The sequence below is a fragment of the Notothenia rossii genome, assembly GCF_949606895.1.
Source record: "Notothenia rossii genome assembly, chromosome: 3".
NCBI classification, from domain to species: domain Eukaryota; kingdom Metazoa; phylum Chordata; class Actinopteri; order Perciformes; family Nototheniidae; genus Notothenia; species Notothenia rossii.
Window position 1 is genome coordinate 37,097,453 of NC_136901.1, and position 20,870 is coordinate 37,118,322.

At 44.0% G+C, this 20,870-nt stretch overlaps 1 protein-coding gene and 1 long non-coding RNA gene across 3 annotated transcripts in view; both read right to left on the reverse strand.

The window, feature by feature from the left end:
- Nucleotides 1–326: 326 nt before the first annotated feature.
- LOC307033616 lies at nt 327–6,149 on the reverse strand. The gene is made up of 3 exons (XR_013806577.1): nt 5,911–6,149; nt 858–955; nt 327–775 (listed from the first exon to the last, which is right to left on the reverse strand). It is a non-coding gene; the product is annotated as an uncharacterized lncRNA (long non-coding RNA).
- Nucleotides 6,150–8,175: 2,026 nt separating this feature from the next.
- The window catches only part of casq1b (calsequestrin 1b), a 34,572-nt gene continuing 21,877 nt past the window's right edge, over nt 8,176–20,870 (reverse strand). For both annotated transcript variants that reach the window (XM_079670331.1, XM_079670332.1), the window contains 8 exons: nt 14,038–14,149; nt 13,865–13,938; nt 13,609–13,739; nt 12,687–12,732; nt 12,543–12,597; nt 12,303–12,403; nt 12,086–12,160; nt 8,176–9,063 (listed from right to left, as the gene is read on the reverse strand). In XM_079670331.1, the coding sequence (XP_079526457.1) occupies nt 8,761–9,063; nt 12,086–12,160; nt 12,303–12,403; nt 12,543–12,597; nt 12,687–12,732; nt 13,609–13,739; nt 13,865–13,938; nt 14,038–14,149 (897 nt within the window). In that variant the 3' untranslated portion in view covers nt 8,176–8,760. The remainder of the gene's footprint in view (nt 9,064–12,085; nt 12,161–12,302; nt 12,404–12,542; nt 12,598–12,686; nt 12,733–13,608; nt 13,740–13,864; nt 13,939–14,037; nt 14,150–20,870) is intronic.

Sequence of the window (20,870 nt, forward strand, 5' to 3'; positions counted from 1 at the left end):
GCAGATTGTGGTCCAAAAACATCAACAAGACCAAAAACAAGCCAAGATTATGCAATGTGGGGTTGCCCAAGGATGAGTTTTGTTTGTCCGTCTAGACCAAATATTGTCTTCTTAGTCAAGTTGTCTGGACCCCCCCTCAACCCCAATGCTGATTCTGACAGGTAAGTTGATGGTATTATTAATAAGGAAAATCACTGAGCATAGCAGGCAGATTGTGGGCCAATTACAGACTGACCATAAACAAGTCAAGAAGTATCTTTAAGATCTCTCCTACGAGCTCAACGGTTAATCTGTAACATCAACTGCTCTCCAGACAACTTCTGCAAAAGCTGACGGTTTATGATAACGAAAAACGTTATGAAACCCCACTTTACAACTTTCCTTCTGCAAGATGGGGTTGCAAAACAAAATGCAGATATAAATTAGTACATGTATTCTATCTAGACAAGTAAAACAATTCCAAAAAAAGTAATAATTCTGTTATGCTCTCCGAGAGCTTACAGGTGTGAACCCACAATACTGAACACTATTGAGAGGAGACTGAAGTTAATGAAGCAAAAGGCTTTATTTCCCAAACCGGTTATACTGAACAGCTGAGGGATTCACAATGTCCAGGGCCAGGGAGTTTCTCCGGAGGTGGAGCAGAGGTCCGGAGCCGGGGATCCAGAGTTTGCAAGAGCGAGCAGGCTGGAGCAGGTGTGCATGGAAGCACGGAGGAACACAGGCGAGGGGTTGGTGGCTGGACTTGGCAGGCAGAGGAGTAGGCAGATGGATTCTGAACAGAGAGAGCATAAGGTGAGGATTTACAGGAACACTGAGATTAAGTTTTGCTAAGAGCTAAATACCAAGACGTATACCACTGTGGTGAGACGACGAACGGGTGAATACTGGATGACGAAAACCGGGTATATAGGCAGGTGTAGGTGAGTAGATGAATCAGAGTGACGAGCAACAGCTGAGGAGGCGAGTTGGCGGGAATCGAAAGTTGGTCAGCCACGCCCAGCCAGGAAGACAGACACACAGATAGACAACAACAAACACAAACAAAGGGGAACAGTGTTTTTTTATTGGTTACGTGGTCCTTGAAGTTTGAGAAACACTGCGCTAGTTGATTGTCAACGGGGGGAGCCTCGCTGCGGGGAAATTCTACAGATGGCCAGTCCGCCCCTGAATAATGTGTATGTTATTATTAATAATAATAATTACTACAAAAAAAATTACATTTTACATTTTTATTTTTTAATCATCTTGCGACCCCCACTTTGGGAACCCCTGCGCTAACATATGAAAACTCGGCCTTGCTGCATCACGCACATTTTTCATAAACATCCAGATCCATCCAGACCTAACAGCCACATTTTGCAGTTACTCAACATCACACTCACCCGCAACGAGTTCATTTTTAACAGCCAACATTATCTCCAACTGCGTGGTTGTGCTATGGGCCCAAGGCCGCCTTAATGCACGGGCTGACCTGGGCTGAAGCCCAGGGGCCTACGGAGATCAGGGGCCTATCATGAGCCAATAACATTTTATTTTAATTTTAAATAAACAAAGTATTGGCTTTCAGAATATGAAACTTTTATTTCCAAAATCACACGATAAATACATGTTTGAAGCTTGTAAAGGGAAGATGACAGCTCTCACTCGCAATCTGCTGTTCCGCAGCGCTGCTTCCCCTCCCTCCGCTGAAATTATGAATGTAAGGTGTATAGTAATCATAGATAACACGGCAGGGTCCGTTAAAGTTTGTTTTTATCTGATTTCAAATAAACAAAGTCTTGGCTTTCAGAATATTAAACTTGTTTCGGCAAATTCAGATGATAAATACAACTTTGAAGCTTGTAACGGCATAATTACAAGCGGAGAACTGAGTAACTTGACGTCACAGCAGGCATAACAACAGCCGGTGTTTCTCGTGAGTGTTTTCCCCGGGAAACAAACACAGTACACACAAACGCAAACATACACAAACACACACGTATACACACACACACACTCGCGAGCTTCCCCCAGACCAGTAATCCAAAATGTCGGAGAAGAAAAAGTTTGAGAGTGGCGCTCGGAAAAGGAAATTGTTGAGGGAAAAGGAGTTTCGAGACAAGCAGCTATTAAAAAAAATGCCGAAGTTTACAGGTTATTTTAAACCTGTAGGCCAGGATGAGGAGGAAGGACAGATGAGTTCTGTAGCGAGCGGTGCTGGCGGTGCCGGCCGCGGCGCCTCGGAGCCAAGTAGGCCGTCTGGTTCTGATAGCGATGGAGTAGCGGGAGAGGAAAAACCGACAGGAGGGACGTTATCTGTTGGAGGAGATGGAGAGGACGACGAGGACTTGCTACGTGGAGGGGAGCCAACGGCAACCGGACAAATACATGAGGGAGGCCCGATACGTCACTCATCTGGAGGAGAGGACCAGGCACGCGTAGAGCAGAGTGGAGAAGACAAGCGGGAAAACGAGGATACAGGAGAACTAGACGACCCCTACAGCACTGACCCAGGTCTCTGGGGCAACAACATGGACGAACAGGTGCTTCTCCACTGGGCGAAAATGGGTCCGGAATTGTGTCAAAACAGAGAAGCTGACCTCTCTGCCTCAGAGCGGCAGTACAAGCATCAGAAGAGATACTTCTCCAGAAGCTTATTCAAGCGCAAGCTGGGTAACGGGGAGTATATGCTCAGGGAGTGGCTATGTTACTCACCATCCCGAGGTAGTGTCTTCTGCTTTGCATGCAAACTATTTGGCGATAAGAGAGACCCATCATTTGGCAGCGTGGGATACTCTAATTGGAAGCACGCAAATGAACGGATAGCCGAACATGAAAGCTGTGACATGCACAGGAAAGCCATGGTATCCTTCATCAATCAGACAGCTGACCGTGGAACAGTGGATTCAGAACTAAAAAAACAGTTTAATGAGGAGTGTGAGTATTGGACACAGGTGCTGCAGAGGGTTGTCACTGTAGTCAAGTATCTGGCAGAGCGGGGACTTGCTTTTAGGGGTGACAGCCACAGGTTTGGGGACACCAACAATGGCAACTATTTGGGTAGCATGGAGCTGATCAGTCAGTTTGATCCTTTTTTAAAAGCCCATATTCAGAAATACTGAAATGCCGGCAGAGGAAATCCATCCTACCTCTCACTAAATGTGTGTGAGGAATTCATACAGCTGATGGGACAGAGATTGCTGGATGAAGTCATCAGCAGAGTAAAACTTGCCAAGTATTTCTCTATCAGTGTGGACTCCACGCCAGATATCACACATGTGGACCAGCTGACTTTCATCCTGCGGTACGTATCACCAGAGGGCTGTATAGAGGAGCGTTTTGTCAAATTCCTCCCCATTTCCAGCCACACTGGAGAAGCGCTGTTCAATTCAGTAATTGGTGTTTTAGGAGACATGGGCATTGACATGAATAACTGTAGAGGACAGTGTTATGACAATGCTAGCAACATGTCAGGCACATACAAAGGCGTGCAGGCCCGCATCAAACAGATTAACCCACTGGCAGAGTGGGTTCCCTGCGCAGCGCACACCTTAAATCTGGTGGGGATTAACAGCGTTAACTGTTGTGGAGAGACTGAACAGTTTTTCAGTTTTGTGCAAGCGTTGTTTAACTTTGCATCAAAGAGCACTTCACGGTGGCAGATGATCAAGGCGGGTTTGCAGCCTAATGAAAATCACAGAATTGAAACTTTAAAAACACTTTCCGATACAAGATGGTCAGCGCATGCTGTTGCAACCAAAGCCCTGTGTCTGAATTACGCCTGTATCCAGCTATCTCTGCTCAACATCGTGGATGATGAGCACCATAACCTGAGCACAAGAGAGGAGGCCAGGGTATTGCATAAAAATATGAATAAACTGGAAATTGCACTAATGTGCAACATGTGGAATGCCATTCTCCAACGTTTCCAGGGCGTGAGCGCTGCACTACAGGCAGTGGAATTGGACCTCTGCAATGCTGTGGATCTAGTTAGGTCATTACGTGAATATGTAGCAGGCCTACGGGATCAGTTTGACAACTTTGAGACAGCAGCAAAGAACATGTCCCCCACCGTGTCCGAAGAGTACAGAGCAGACACTCAACGAAAGAGAAAAAGAAAGAGCCAGGCTGATGATTCATCTGAGCCTGAGTGCGAGCTGTCAGGCCGTAGTCGCTTCCGTACATCAGTCTTTATCCGTGTGATTGACCGGCTAGTGTCAGAGCTGGACCGAAGATACCAGTCCTATAAGGACGTGTGTGAAAACTTTGGCTTTTTAAACAGATTTCACTCGATTTCCCCCCAAGACCTGCGCTCAGCAGCGCGGAGCCTGCAACAAAAATACTCCAGTGACTTGGAAGAGGAATTTGTGGAGGAAGCTGTACACTTCAGGGAGTTGGTACAAAATGAGAAGTTGAGCGGCACGTCTGCAGTGGAGTTACAGAAAATGTTAAGAAGGAGAAAACTCCATACAGTGTTTCCCAACACAGACATAGCTCTACGGCTCTTCCTAACTTTGCCAGTGACCAACGCGAGCGGAGAGCGTTCATTCTCAAAACTGGCCTTGGTGAAAAACCGACTGCGCTCAAGCATGCAGCAAGAACGAGTCAGTAACCTCACACTAATGTCAATTGAGCATGACATTCTTCGTGAGATGGATTTTAAGAACATCATAAAGGCTTTTTCTTCAAAGAAAACCAGACGGAAGCACTTCTAAAGGGGTAAGGCAATGCTGCACTATTCATTGATTCCCAGTAGCCTGCAGGTTTAAATGTGTTGTGCATCGATTTACATAACTAGGTTTGTGTTAATCCACCGGAGATAATGATCATTCTCATCTACTGATACCTGGCATTGAGGCCATATGTTGCTGTTCATGGTGCTGAATTAGTGGTGTGTTTGTGTGTGTGTGTGTGTGTGTGTGTGTGTGTGTGTGTGTGTGTGTGTGTGTGTGTGTGTGTGTGTGTGTGTGTGTGTGTGTGTGTGTGTGTGTGTGTGTGTGTGTGTGTGTGTGTGTGTGTGTGTGTGTGTGTGTGTGTGTGTGTGTGTGTGTGTGTGTGTGTGTGTGTGTGTGTGTTAAAGGAACCTGCATAACCTGTTAAATATAATTATAACTTTGGCCGCACATATCATCTGTGTAAAATGTATGCTTATGAAACTAGACCAAATGTTCTCCTGATGTTCTTATTTTCCTTTGTTTGCTGTGCTCAATTGTGTGTGCGTTGACTTAGGAATGTAGTGGATCCAGTCGCCCCCCCCCGGGGTACTGTTGTTTTCTACCATTAAATCAGCTTATTGTTAATCTCATATCTCTGTGTCTGAGCCCTTCCTTTCATAGCAGACCACTCATCAAACGAACGGCGCGGAGCGGGCTTGAACCTTCAACCACTCAGAGGGGTGGTGCTCCAAAATCCAACAGTGTGTGTGTGTGTGTGTGTGTGTGTGTGTGTGTGTGTGTGTGTGTGTGTGTGTGTGTGTGTGTGTGTGTGTGTGTGTGTGTGTGTGTGTGTGTGTGTGTGTGTGTGTGTGTGTGTGTGTGTGTGTGTGTGTGTGTGTGTGTGTGTGTGTGTGTGTGTGTGTGTGTGTGTGTGTGTGTGTGCAATCACAGAGCCTGCCGAGGCTATAAATGACTTTGATTTGTTGTTTAAATAGGGGGCCTACAAAACCATCAGTCCCAGGGCCTGGTGGCAGGTTAAGGCGGCCCTGTATGGGCCGGAAGTAGGCACCAGCATATGCCGACATCTACCTGGCCCATTGGGAGGAAACGGCTTTCCATAAAACTCCCCTCAAACCCCTCCTGTATTTCCGGTACCTGGACGACATCTTTGGCCTCTGGCATCACAGCAGACAGGACTTTTTGACTTTCATGGAGACACTTAACTCACATCACCCCAAAATAAAACATCAACTACAACAAATAAATACAATACCATCTCAACCCAGCCTTCCGGCCTGACCCTCGTCCCCCTGATCACCACCTATTCCAAGGACCTAAGCCTTTTAGGCAACCTCAGGTCCAACTTTGAGGGTGCGAGGGCGGACAGTGATGCGCTGCGGCAATTTCGGCTGACCTCCGCTTACCACAGAAATAAAAACTTGAAGGACCTCCTAGTCCACACCAATGTTAACAAGAACACACCAAACAGGGAGGTGCCTCGAGTCTAAGAGGTTGGTTTAATCCGTCTCCCCCACATTTTTAACCCATTCAGTAGAGCCGGCGCAAACCTTGGACAGGCCCTGACACCCAACACCAAGAATGCAGTATATGCTGTTAGGTGCAGGGCCTGCCACAGACTATGTGGGGGAGACACGAAATGAGATCAGTCTCAGAATCAAACAACACATTTATAAAATAAAGGCACGAGCATTTGATATGCACATTTTAAACTCCTCGGCGCAGATAAGGTACAATCCTTTGGCCTTGAGAGCAACAGGGACTGCACGGTCCAGAGACAGGCGGGGGAGAGGAGGTGGATTCATCGACTGAAAACAATCGACCCCGACAGTCTAAACGAGAGGTACCGGTGATGGATCCGCCTGCTCTTGTTTTTAACTCGCTTTAACTGATTTTGATCTCCTACCCTTCCCATTGCCTCCCTTATCTCTCCCCTGGGTGGCCCTTTGAACCCCCTCTCTGCAGGACGAGTCAATATCCAGTTGTTTTTATTTTAATACTTTATCCATTAATTTGATCAAATATATTATTTTACATTTTTATTTATTTTAATACTTATATTTATTTTATTTTATTTATTGTTTGTTTTATGGAACTATTCATTATTTATTTCATTCGAGCAGGAATGAAGGGACCTTCCTCACCCGGACCCTTTGTCCAGCATGGTTTGCCTTCTTGAATATGTTGTTTTTATTTGTATTTCTTATAAATAGTTTTAATTTTAATTTGACATATTCTAATTTGACCACTTGTTTGCATGACTTGATTTTAAATAACAAAGGGTCCATACGAGGAGGCCATCCGTCCCTCTTCCTGCTTATTTTAATTACATTTTTACCAATATTTATTTTGTGTATTGCATTTTATTATTTTATCCTTGTATTCCTCCTTCACTGGATTCCTCAAAACCACCAGCAGAGAGAAGTCATTTTAAATACTTGCGGCCTGTCCTATGTGGAATATTTTAATTGTAATCTTTTTCCTGCTGGTTTTAATCACGCTTCATTTTATGACAATTCGTTCCTTATTATTGTGTGTTTATTTATTTATCTCCTTATTTACTTATTTATTCACTATCAATTACATTTGTTGTGTTATATATGTTGTGCATAAGGGAATATAACCTGAGCCATTACACTGTCAGAGTCAACACCAACAAATGCATGGTTACAGCTGTAACCCAAGCTAAACTCTTTGTGGTTGAGGCTTGTGGGAAAGTTGGTAACCAATGCTGTCCTGTCCATTTTCATGGGACTGAGAAAACATGCCAAACTGGGATGATCCACACTGTATTTAGAGGGGTTAGAAGACATTGGAGTCCAGTTCTAAACCTCTGTCAAGCTTAGCTTAATTAGGCCTTTTTTGCTTACATGAAAACATGTTATGTTGTTCTTATGCTGCATTATAAGTTAACACCTGTTACTTATTGACCTCGTCATTATAACTTGTGGCTTCATGGGATTAACATCTAGATTCTCGGCTATTTTCAATTTAATCAGAAACTGTACACACACCTGTTTGTTGAACGTTTATCGTCATCTTGCCTCAAAGTTAATTGGTTGAGTGTCTATATTAAACTGTTGGTTATCATTTTTTGTGACGTGTCAATTCAGATAGTCAGTCCGTGAAAAACTATCAAACTAGACTATTATTGTTCAAAAAATAAGAAAATAAGAAAATAATATAGTCATATTTTAGATGTAAGATTACAGTTTAAATGGTGATCCTTTTGTTGTTACCAATTATATCACAAAAGTATGATATTGTATTGACTTTTCGTCTCAGAACTATCAGGGTTGGGGTTATGTTTCCCTTCAATTTGTGAGGAAACAAAGTAACTAAATAGTTAAGACTATTCATTTGCTGTACAACTGTAAAAGTAAGTAAGTTGCATATTGATTGAATTTAATTCCTGAATAATACAACACATAAATGTATGGTTAAACTGAATTACCCTCATAACACACACACATATACAAATGAATGTTTTTCCCATAGAAAGGACAACAACAAACAACAATGGTTTTAAAATATTTTCAACTTTCATTTTTAATATGAGAGCAGAAAACAATTTATTTTGTATTTTTTTCATTTTCCGGTTTCTTAATAGTTTCCAAGATTGTAATAATCTTAAGACTGTCCAGTGAGTTTAGGTTTAATCACTTTGAAAATAGCACAAGTGAGCTTTTGTTTCTTCTCTTCATCAAGTAGAAAACATGACATTGAATCAGGGTATCAGTAAGTTGGAGAAATTGGGAAATTTGTGACATTAGGTATAAAATGTCAGGAAGGTTAACCTCTGTTAGCCTCCTAGCTCGCATTCATTATGAACCACAGAGGTGAGATATTAGCATTTTAAACAGTAACAGTAACATTTTAGCTGCACCCCATTCCATTATAGATGCAAATCCTCTGCTTCTTTAACAATCTCCTTCCCTGACTCACGGTAAAAGATTCCCATAGGGTCATTATGTTTGTCCCTTACAGAAATCCATACAGGAGGCAAACTACACAAAATGTGTTTGCTGCAAGAAAAAAACTGCCACCTTTGGGTTTCGGCCATGTTTGGCTCCATTAAAGTAAAGTGAAAGATGGTAGTAAACATTTATTCATCATCGTCGTCATCGTCGTCGTCGTCATCATCATCGTCGTCATCATCGTCATCATCGTCTTCATCGTCATCATCATCGTCGTCATCATCGTCGTCATCATCGTCGTCGTCATCATTGTCGTCATCATCGTCATCATCATCGTCATCATCGTCGTCATCGTCGTCATCATCGTCTTCATCATCATCATCATCATCTGGGTCGATCTTTCCGGACAGAACGTCTTCGATCCACTGCTCGAGCTCGTCAGCTGTGGGCATGTCGTCCTGATCGTCCATTTCCATCCACACGCTGTCAGCCTGCCAATGATAGTCACAGTCAGGGCAGGAATTTCACGAGGGCCACAAGGGCCATGCCCTCCCACTTTGGCCTTGTGCCCTTAAAAATGATATCTGCCATAAGGCCACAGTGGCCTTGATGCCCTCTCTGACTAAGTTTTGTGGTTTAGCAGTCTGCCTCTTTTCTGACACGGCTTCAACACCAGCATATTTTGAAGGAGGAAAAAAAAATTGGCGGTGCGCTTGATTTGAGCCTGGAATGCACCGCTCGGACGGTCTATGATGACAGTTGACATCAGTCTAGGACCCATCTCCGCCCACCCCCTCACGCGTCCGTGTGCGTAGGACGGTCTAGGACCTAGCTAGCTGATTCTCCGCTCAAGAAAAGGCTGAGGTGAGGTATGGTTTTGTGATGATCCTGTTTGCCGTTAAGTTTTTCATTTGTCCAGCTTTAAGTGTAATTTTATGGATAACATTACTATTTCTTGCTCGTATGGTAATGCATAATTGTAATATTTTGAAGTGTCTTTGTTACTACTTGGATAAGTTATGTTGCAGTTGTGTTCTTTTTTTATTATTATCTAGTGCTAGGCAGTTAGCGCTGTGTTGTTAGCTGTCAAAGACCTCTGTGCAGACTTATTTGACCACCGGCGATCGCAGACGGAAGTTCAAAGTTTGCTGCTCGTTTATATCGCCCAATTTTCAAAACGGTAATGAAGAGAATGCAGGGCGATTGGCGTTTAAGCCTGCACACTTCAACAATTTAAGATCTACTCCTCATCAAATCCCAGGGTTGTGCTCCTGCTGAATATCAAAGTGATGAAGCTGTGGCAAGATGGTGGGCAGCTGGCATCAACAAAAGGAGACCCAATATTCATCCCTATGGTCAAAGGAACCCCAAAAGTCCAAATCTCCCTGACTCCTCATCATCTCCATCTTCAAGTGACTCAGAATAAGGACGCACCTTGACGTAGGCCCACTACCACAGTCTCACAGTGAGCCAAACATGTCTGTGCTATAAGAATCCTTTGTAGTTTTAATAAAGAATTTGTTTAATTGCAATTTGGTGTCCATTGAATGCTTAATAAATATATATAAAAGTATTGTAAATGCATATACAATCGTAGTCACTTCATATCGTATGTTAAATCATTGTTTTAATTTATGGCCTTGGTGCCCTGGCTTTTGGCCTTTGTGCCCTTAAAAAATTGACAACTCAAAAGGCCAAGTGGCCTTGCACCTAAAATGACGAAATTCCAGGCCTGGTCACAGTATATGTAAAATAGCCCCCTTTAAATAGTGACTTAGGTTGATTGTACATATCGTACCATCTACATATTAATAAACCTTTATCGCAATCCAAAACGTTTGTGTTTTTACTGTATACTAAATAGTTGAATAGTATTGTTTACAGGTTGTTCATGATTACAAAATAGGGCCATCTCTTTAGATAAGTCGCTGCTAAAGGTAGCTTAAAGGTCACCTATTATGCACAATCCACTTCTCCATGTCTCTTCTACATCAACATGTGTCCCCTCTGTGGAAAGAGACTCTGAAAGTTTCAGGAAAAAAGATTCTCTCTCTTTTTGTCCTGATCCATTTATATATAAACTAGGGCCGGGACTTTCGTTAATTAAGATTAATTAATTACACAAAAATTAACGCATTTTAATCGCACTTATTTTTGCACCGCGGAACGTTTCTCACTGGATGAGTTTCAGGGGTACCGATTATACTGGAGCACCAACTAACGTTAATGACTTCAAACAACAACAAACCACAGTGAACAATAGTCAAACATGAACGAACAAGCTGATGAGACCGCTTTGGTTTGGATGGGACATTTTGTTTTAAAAAACAGACGGATGGAAGCATCGATAAGAGCACGGTTGTTTGCAAATTATGCAAAAAAAAAAATGCATATCACCGCAGCACATCAAGCCTCAAGTATCACCTCAATGCAAAACCTATAGCAGCTAGCGTGGAAGCTAGCGTGGACGTTAGCCCGACTCGGAGTACAAGGACCCACGCCCAATTCGCGTTGATCAAACAGTGGCCTATGCAACAGAGAGATTTTATTTTTCATCAGGATATTGGAAGAATAGGAGGGATTGAGGTCAATCACTGGCACTTTTTTATTTTATTTTAAATGGTACAGTACACTTTATGTTGAACTATTTATTATGTTGTTGGTACAACTTGCACTTTATGTTGAACTGTTTATTGTTTTGGCCAAGGTTATTGAGAGAATTGGACTGAAATTGATTAGATTTTTTAAATCAACTGTTGTCAGATCAACAAAGTCTGTTATGGCCTCTGAAGCAACAGAGAGATGTTTTCTAATAGTCAGGGTTTCCAATGTTCTGAATGTACTTGAAAGTATTGTGTTATACTTAAAAAACAAAGTGTTATAGTTTACAGAAAGTCTACCTACCTATAGGCTACCTGAATCTCTGAAATGTACTATATTCCTAAATATGCTATTGCTACACTTTATGGCAAAGGTTGCACTTTTCTGTTGGTCTTGGTTAAGGACCACCTTGAAAAAAATAAACAATGTTTTGTTGCTTAAGCTTATGTATTCAGTCATTATTCAATGGTATACTAAAATCCATGTGAAAAAAATTGCTTCTCACTGTTCTCAGGTCAAATATTTATATGTGATTAAAAATGCGATTAATTGCGATTAATTAATTACAAAGCCTGTAATTAATTAGATTAATTTTTTTAATCGAGTCCCGGCCCTAATATAAACCTGTCTGAAAAAATGAGCTGATCAGATTTTGGCCACTTTATGATGACATAACGATTTTTTGGCTTGTGTCACCATTAGCCAATCAGCAACCAAGGTTTGTATATATCTGAGACCTATAATATATAAAACAGTATAGTAGGGTTCCTTTATGAGTTTTGTTCTACTTTTTTCAATACATTTTAAGTGAGAGAGCACTTCAGAGCATCAGTATAATGTTCGGGAATTCAATAAAACTTGACATTAGTTAATAATTTAAGGTTTTTGAAAGGGATAGGAGAGGTGACTTACATCCTCAACGTCTACAACTCCAATGTGAGGAGAAGAGAGGTCAATGCCGAAGGTCTTCTCCCAGTATGGCACCAGCTAAAAGAAAAGTACAGACAAATAGTAAGGCTTATGTATACTGGTGCAATTCGAATTGTGTTTTTGAAGACATAAGGCAACAAACACGACAGTTTAAAATGCCTGTTAGCCAATAAACAGTGCAAGTGAGAGACAGTCGTACCAGGGGGAAGTTGTCGGGGTCGATCCAGATGATGCTGAGGTTGGGGTTGTCTGTGTTCTCACGTGCCACCTCCTTCAGGATTTCCAGGAATTCAAAACCGTCTAAAGGAAAGTTCAAATGTCAAGTATGGTTTGCAAAAAAATTAGCTATATATTGGATTGTCCTGCTGATTCAATCACTATTAATAGATAATATTAATGCTAAAATAGGGTTTAAAGAGGCACTAGGGTATACATGTACCTGGGTCATCTTCCTCAGCAAAGGCAACAATGTGCTCTCCGTCAATATCATCCTCCTGTGGATCCACAGAAAGAAAGATTATAAATAAAAAAATTCACTTGACTGATTATAAATACAAGTTTTGAGAGAGGAAAAATCTCTTACCCAGATCTCATACATGCTGTGAGGCTCGAGCTTCCTCAGTGTGGGCCTGAAACATTCAAACATCAAACATCAAAGATGATAACGTTAGCCTATAACTTACCGACACATTTTAACTGAAAATGTTAATAACATACTGCAGAGGTGAACCGTCAGGGCCTTCAAGGTATTCAGAGAATACCCTGGAACACTCAGATAAAAAAAACAAAATATCTAATTAATTATATAAATACAATTTAATAAAATGTAAATAAAATGAATACATGAGAATGGTATCTGTGTTGTTGATCTGTAATATTACAGTGTTACGTTGATTTGTTTGTCTTTCTCGGTCCATGCACTACGCATTTCAGTGGTTTTGTGTTAGAAAAGAAAGCAACCAATCAGATCTTGTTCTGGGTCTCTGGGTAGAATATCCTTCAACCAAGATATTCTATATCCTTGATAGAATGCCCTGGCTGTTACACTGAATGAGAGCGTACATTTGGATTGACAGTTTGATCAACCAATCATATATTGATTTGTAGCCAATGGGCGAGTTTCCCTCGGTTCCAGGGTACTCTAGAAAGCCCGGTAGTTCACTGGGTCGAGACAGAGGATCCAGCGTAAGTGCTACGTAGCAATTCATATGAAGTTTTATTGTTTTTTTTACATCGAAATGGCAACAGGTAAAGATGATGTTGTTCCGGGATTGTTGTTAGTACCCTTTTTTCATTCAGTGACTTCCTCCGTCCGTTCGACCAGAACACCAACATTTTCGGGGTGTCTACAGAAGGTCCAGTTGTGATTGACACGGTTCGCCACTGATATACTGTAACTCTACGCTACCCACTTTAGCGTTAGCCGTTAGCTATTTGTTGATGTTGCTACACACCGGCTGCAAACAGCTAGCATTAACTAGCCCTCCTACCACACAGGCTCTCACCTGTCATGCTGCTCGATGTATTCAACCAGCTCAGACTCGATGTAGGGTTTTCCTGGAATAGTGACGGGCTCCTCCATGAAAGGCTCATAGAAGTCGACTTCATTCAGCTTCATCTGCAGTTTCTTGGCAATCTGAAAATATGTTAAGGGAGAACAGAATCAGACAATGATTACAATACGAACAATGTTAGCTAGCACACTGCAGAGTTTTTAACATTAAATAATCAACTGAAATACTGCAAATAAACAATTCAAACCTTGGGGTCAAATATGGCGTAGAATTTGACGAAGGGGTGGAACTCCTCAGCAGCGTCATCAAACTCAATGTAGTCTGGACAGAGAAAAAAAGGAAATTGTCAGTTTATAGAAGCAGTTTCTTTTATAATCGTCTGTTCAAAGCTCAGTGTTTAGATCATAACATTAAACCTACGAGGAGATTTCTCGCTCTTGAAATAGCCAACCAGCTTGATGACCTCATCGATGTTGTGGAAGCCCTTCAGCTCGCGCTCGTTGTCGATGACCTCCACGGGTTCCTCGACCACCTGGAGACGTTTATATCATTATTTAAAGGTCCCCCATCATACTGTTTTTCAGCAATATATTACAGCTCTCAGATATATACAAAGCATGTCTCTGGTTGGCTCAAACACCAAACAGATCATTGCAGCATCCCATAATCCCCTCTGTTTCGGGCCTGTTTCCAAAGTGCTGATTCTCTGTCTGTTACTTTAGATGAAAATAAGGAGCCACTCCCCACGCCCCTCTGAGAGAGATTTGGTTACAAAGAACTCAATGGTGCTCTAGGAGGAAATTCAGCTGATAAGGTGGAGGGGGGGGGGGGGGGGTTACCTTGGTTGCTGATTGGCTAATGGTTACACAAGCCAAAACATCGTTATGACATCATAAAGTGGCCAAAATCTGATCAGCTCATTTTGAGACAGGTTTTTATAGAAATGGATCAGGACAAAAAGAGAGAGTCTCTTTCCACAGAGGGGACACATGTTGATGTAGAAGAGACATGAAGAAGAGGGGACACATGTTGATGTAGAAGAGACATGAAGAAGAGGGGACACATGGTGATGTAGAAGAGACATGAAGAAGAGGGGACACATGTTGATGTAGAAGAGACATGAAGAAGAGGGGACACATGGTGATGTAGAAGAGACAGGAAGAAGAGGGGACACATGTTGATGTAGAAGAGACATGAAGAAGAAGGGACACATGGTGATGTAGAGACATGAAGAAGAGGGGACACATGTTGATGTAGAAGAGACATGAAGAAGAGGGGACACATGTTGATGTAGAAGAGACATGGAGAAGAGGGGACACATGTTGATGTAGAAGAGACATGAAGAAGAGGGGACACATGGTGATGTAGAAGAGACATGAAGAAGAGGGGACACATGTTGATGTAGAAGAGACATGAAGAAGAGGGGACACATGGTGATGTAGAAGAGACATGAAGAAGAGGGGACACATGTTGATGTAGAAGAGACATGGAGAAGAGGGGACACATGTTGATGTAGAAGAGACATGGAGAAGAGGGGACACATGTTGATGAAGAAGAGACATGAAGAAGAGGGGAAACATGGTGATGTAGAAGAGAAATGAAGAAGAAGAAGATTTTTTTTGATTTTTAAAACAACATTTTATTTCCATTTGTTTTAACTATACACCGAAAACCAAAAACATTACACAAATCAAAATAAATAAACAGATTTTCACATCTACCAAATAAATGTCATTTGAAAACGTTTTACCCATTTCAAAACATCACCTTTTACACACCTTAAAAACAAAAAAATTCACCTACCCTTTAAAACTTCAATATTAGAGAGTCATTTTCCCCCAGTGAGCACAGAACCTGCCCAACAGCCCACACATCCAGAAACCCCTGTAGATGATTGATCAGCGTATAGTATGCATGCTCCACCCTCAGACGCGCTGCCACCAGCCCCCTCAGACAGAGCACTGCATCCGTCCACCCTACTCCAGCAAGTTTGTTCTTCCTACTTTTCCAGATTGCTAATTTTGCATTAGCAAATAAGAAATTGATCAATAGTAGGATTTCCTTCTTTTTCAGGATGTATTTGGGGCCATGGACAAAAAGTGGTATGGAGAAAACCTCCCCGAACCCCTCCACCCACTCCTGTAACATTTTTTTAAGACCAGCCAACCGGGGACAGGACACCACTAAATGCTCCAATGTTTCTGCCATAAAACAGAACGGACAGCCCCCCCTTGTGCCTGGGTCAAAATGAGCCCTGTATTTGTTAGTGGCTATTGCACCATGTATAATTCTCCATTGGATGTCAGCCATCCGTTTTTCAACGGGAGACTTATACAGGATCCGCCAGCTGCCCTGAGGGGAAGAGCCCAAACCAAACACATCTGTCCACCTCGACTCTCTGACGCCTGCGAGCGAGCTGAGGTTTAGCACCTTTACGCAGCTAAGATATAGCTTCTTCCCATTGCAGGAGCTGAACATTCCAGGTGTTAGAGTCCCCAGTGATAGCAGGAGACCATCCTCCTCTCTCCATTCCCCCACCGCAGGACCCACCCTCAAGGCAGGAAAAACATAATCATGTCCCTTTCTCCACTGGTCGGCCAGATCTGCATCCAGAGCAAAAGTCCGGTGGGATGGCGACAGCGACCGCCACACCTCTTCTACCAGGTTCTCCAGAACTCGAGTTGATCGAATGCCCGTCACCTCAGCCAGTTTTTCCGTGGAGATCCCTGTCAAATGGCCAAGTTTTACCACTCCCGCTTCAATGAACCCATTTTTTAGGGCGGCTGAAGAGAAAATGGTTCCGGAAAGAAAACCAGTGTCAAACAGGGGCTCCTCAAACAGCCACATCCCAGGCCGGGGGTCGGGTGGTCTGGTAAAACTCAGAATCTTCCAGGCATTGATGACTGAGCAGTAAAAAGGTGCAAGTCCAGTTATCTTGTACGCAGGGGCCTTCAGCAGAAACAGGTGTTTATCAAAACCAAAGCCCCCTGCCCTCCAGAGCAACAGCCGGGCCATAGCCAGCCAGCAGGGAGAGGCACCATACAGCAGCCGCTGAGCTGCCTGCAGTCTAAAAGCAGCAGTCCTCGCATTAATGTCCACAAGGCCCTGCCCCCCCTCCGCCACAGGGAGGTACAGGACCGATGCTGGCACCCAGTGATGACCCGACCAGAAGAAATCCACGAGGAGCCGCTGCAGTTGTTTCATGAGGCCCGGCGGTGGGGTTAACACCTGGAGTCTGTGCCACAAAGATGAGGCAACCAGATTGTTGGCTACAAGAACTCTTCCCCTGTAGGACAGCTGGGGTAGCAGCCATTTCCATTTGGCTAATTTTGCTCGCACCTTTCCCAGCAATCCCTCCCAGTTCTGTGCCACCATGTCCTCAGACCCCAACCAAACTCCCAGGACCTTTAAACCCTCGTTTCCCCAGCTGAGGTTACCAGGAAGACTGGGCCTATTTTCTAAACTCCACTGACCTACCAAAACTGCCTCACTCTTCTCCCAGTTAACTTTGGCTGAGGCAGCCTTCCTATACAAAACTAAACTGTCCTGTAGCTCCTGGATATCTCGCTGACCCTGGATAAAAACACTGACATCATCAGCATAAGCTGATACAACCACCGGGGGGGCCTGAGCTGACACTGGCAGACTCAGGCCCCTCAGCCGGTTTCTAAGCCTGCACAAAAGTGGCTCGATGGCAATACTATATAATAGGCCTGAGATAGGGCAGCCCTGCCTGATCCCCCTTTCAACTGGTACAGGTCTGCTCAGCCCTCCCCCCACTTTCACAACACAACATGCATCACTGTACAAACACTTCACCCAGGACAAAAAATGCTCCCCAACACCAAAAGCCTGCAATGTGGCAGCCAGAAAAGTGTGATCCACACGATCAAAGGCCTTCTCTTGGTCAATAGAAATAATACCAACATTTATATTGTACAGTTTGCAAACATCAAAAGTGTCTCTCATCAAAAACAAATTGTCCACAATTGATCTGCCAGGGATGCAATATGTTTGATCAGTACCAACAAGAAGTTCGATAAAACACTTCAGTCTGTTAGCTAAAACCTTTGACAGTATCTTATAGTCCATACATAAGAGAGCCACAGGTCTCCAATTCTTCAGCAGGGTTAGATCTCCTTTCTTAGGCAACAGTGAAATCACTGCACGCCTACAGGAAGCTGGAAGAGTCCCTTTCCCAAAGGACTCCATCAATACATCCAACAAATCATGTCCTAGAATGCTCCAAAAATGTTTAAAAAAGTCTGCAGGTAAACCGTCTATGCCCGGAGCCTTGCCGGAGGCCATCTGTGTCACCGCAGAGGTCAGTTCCTCCAGCGTAATGTCAGAGCCCAAGGTGTCACTTTCGGCTGGACTCAGCTGTGGAAGACCCTGAAAAAGTTCATCAGCGGCTTCCACGTCACAACCTTCGGCTTTGAACAGGTCCGTGTAGAAGGACACTGCATGTCTCCTCATCTCAGCAGGTTCAGAGGTTACCTGTCCATCGGGAAGACGCAGACATACCATCTGCTTCCTTTGGCCCACAGACCTCTCCAGGTTGAAGAAAAAGGTGGTTGGTGCATCAATGTCTCTCATGGAAGTAAAACGGGCTCTGATCAGAGCTCCCTTGGCTTTCTCCTGAAGAAAACAGTTAAGCTGTTGTTGTTTTAGGAGGGACTGTTCCATATTTCGAGCAGACACACTCTCTAACTCTCTGATCTCTCTCTCTAACTGCTCTATAGCTCTCCTAATGTTTGCAGTGGAGTAGGCTGTATACTGTTGACAGAACACTCTAATCTGAGCCTTTCCTACCTCCCACCACTGACTCAGGGAGGGAAAAGACTCTTTCTTTGATTTCCAGTTGATCCAAAACAAATTAAAATTCTCACAGAAAATCAAATCTTGTAAAATTGTAACATTAAACTGCCAGAACGATCTAGGTTTCTCTGTGTTGGATAAAACCAAATCCAAAGAAACTAGCTGATGATCTGTAAAACCAACAGGTTGGATGCGACAGTTCACTGCACGAGTAATAAAAGAAGAAGACATGTAAAATCTGTCTAGCCTGGCTGCACTGACGCCCCCATCTAGCATTCTCATCCAGGTGTATTGTTTAACGGAGGGATGCTTCATCCTCCACACATCCACTAAGTCAGCCTCTCTTATCACCTGTGACAGTAAAAGGGACGACTGAGGATGAGAATCCCGTCCTATTCTGTCTAAAGTGACATTAGTGCAAACGTTCCAGTCCCCCCCCAGTATAACACACTCCCCCTGTACACTAGTGTCTAGCTTGTCTTTTAATAACTGAAACACAGATACACATGCAGGGCCCTGATTGGGTGCATACACATTAATAAAGGTGAAACTGAACTCTAACAGTTCCACTTTCACCATCAAGGCTCTACCTGCCACTATCTCAGTGCTGGATAAAATCTTTACATTTAGAGAGGGGGAGAATAAAACAGCTACTCCAGCACTAAGGTTTGAGCCATGACTGAGTACATACTGACCCCCCCACCACATCCCCCAGTCCGTCTCATTCAGGCTATCACTGTGCGTTTCCTGCAGAAATATCAAATCTAATTTTTTCTGATTAAAGACTTCTAACACTAAAGCTCTTTTCTGTGCACTTCTACCCCCGTTCATGTTCAAGGAAGCAACCCTTAAAGCCTGCATTAGAGGAAGGAGACAGAGAGAAAGAACAGACAGGTACACACAGCAGAGAGGAGACACCCAGTGTTGCATGATCATGTTGAAATTATTTAGACCTTTTCAGTTTCTTCCCTCTTTTGCTTCCTGGCGTATCTTTTTTCACAGCAGTTACATGCCTCCTGAGACGATAACGTTTCTTTTCATCCAGCAGGTCTAACCCTACAACTTTCTGAAGAGTTCTCACTGTATGAAGAAACTTGTCAATGTCAGGGAAAAAATCTCTCACTTCCACTGACTTGCCAAAAGACTCGTCTAAAAAGACATTAATCTCTTCCAAAGAATATATCTCTGCGTTCTGAGAGAGACTATCTGCAACTGAACCACAGTCAGAATCCCCCTCACCGTCTGTGTCCATCTCTGTCACCTCATTATTGTCTGCAGCCTGTTGAAGCTCATTTTTCCGCCCAGAGCCAGACGGCAGCTCCTTCTGTGTGCCAACAGCCTCTACCTGTCCCACAGCACCAGTCCTCACCTGTCCTGCTACATCATCTCTCACCCGTTTACCTGTTTCCACATTTTTTCCTCTCACACTCACCACACTCTCTACAGTCCCTGTTTCATCTCTCACGATATTCATCCCTACTTCCTCCGCAGCCACCGGGGCCCCGGCGGGTGCAGCAGCAGCCCCCGCGACACCGGGTCCCGCTGCCGCGGACCAGGCCGCCCCCGGCTCGGCCGCCCCAGCGGCCCCCGGCTCGGCTGCCCCAGCGGCTCTCGGCCCGGCCGCCCCAGCGCCCCCGGCCGCCCCCGGCTCGGCTGCCCCGGGCCCAGCCGCACCCGGCAGAGCGGCGTGCCGTCTCTGTGGACATGCAACACGTTTGTGACCCGACTCCCCGCACTCAAAACACTTTACGCTCCCTGAGCTCGCATAAACCATATAAAAACCCTCTTCGTGCCTCACCCGGGAGGACACATCTAGCGTCTGAGTGGGACAATTCAGAAACATGAAAACCTGTCTCCGCAGAGAATGGACATGTTTTAACTTTTCATCCTTACACCCCAGAGCAACAGTGCGGAGACTACTGGCAAACTTACCAAAACGCTTCAGCTCCCGTTCCAGCGCCTCATTCGGGATGAACGGAGGAACGCCAGACACAGTGATCCGCGTGGACGGTGTCGCCAGCGGTGAAACTTGAATGTATTCCTCGTTTAGCATTAATCCGCTCTCGATAAGTTCCGTCACATATTTCTGGTCTTTCAAAAAGACCACGACCGCTTTGTTCATGCGGGAAGCATAGGAGATATTTACATGACCGACCTGATCCCCCACAGCCAGCAGCACCTGCTCCACTGTGCTTGCGGCCTGAGCCACCAGCCGCACTCCGTGTCTCAGAGACACCGGCGGCGCCCCGGAGGACGCCATCCCCGCCACGAGGCACGGAAAAACACTAAAATAACAAAATAACCGTACTTGCAAAGGGTACAAAAATCCCAACGAAAGATCATACAGTTAAAGAAACGATTGAAACAGAAACAAAAGAGTTAAAGTTGAAATTCCCTCTTCCCTCTTCAAACACACATCCACCACCGAAGAAGAA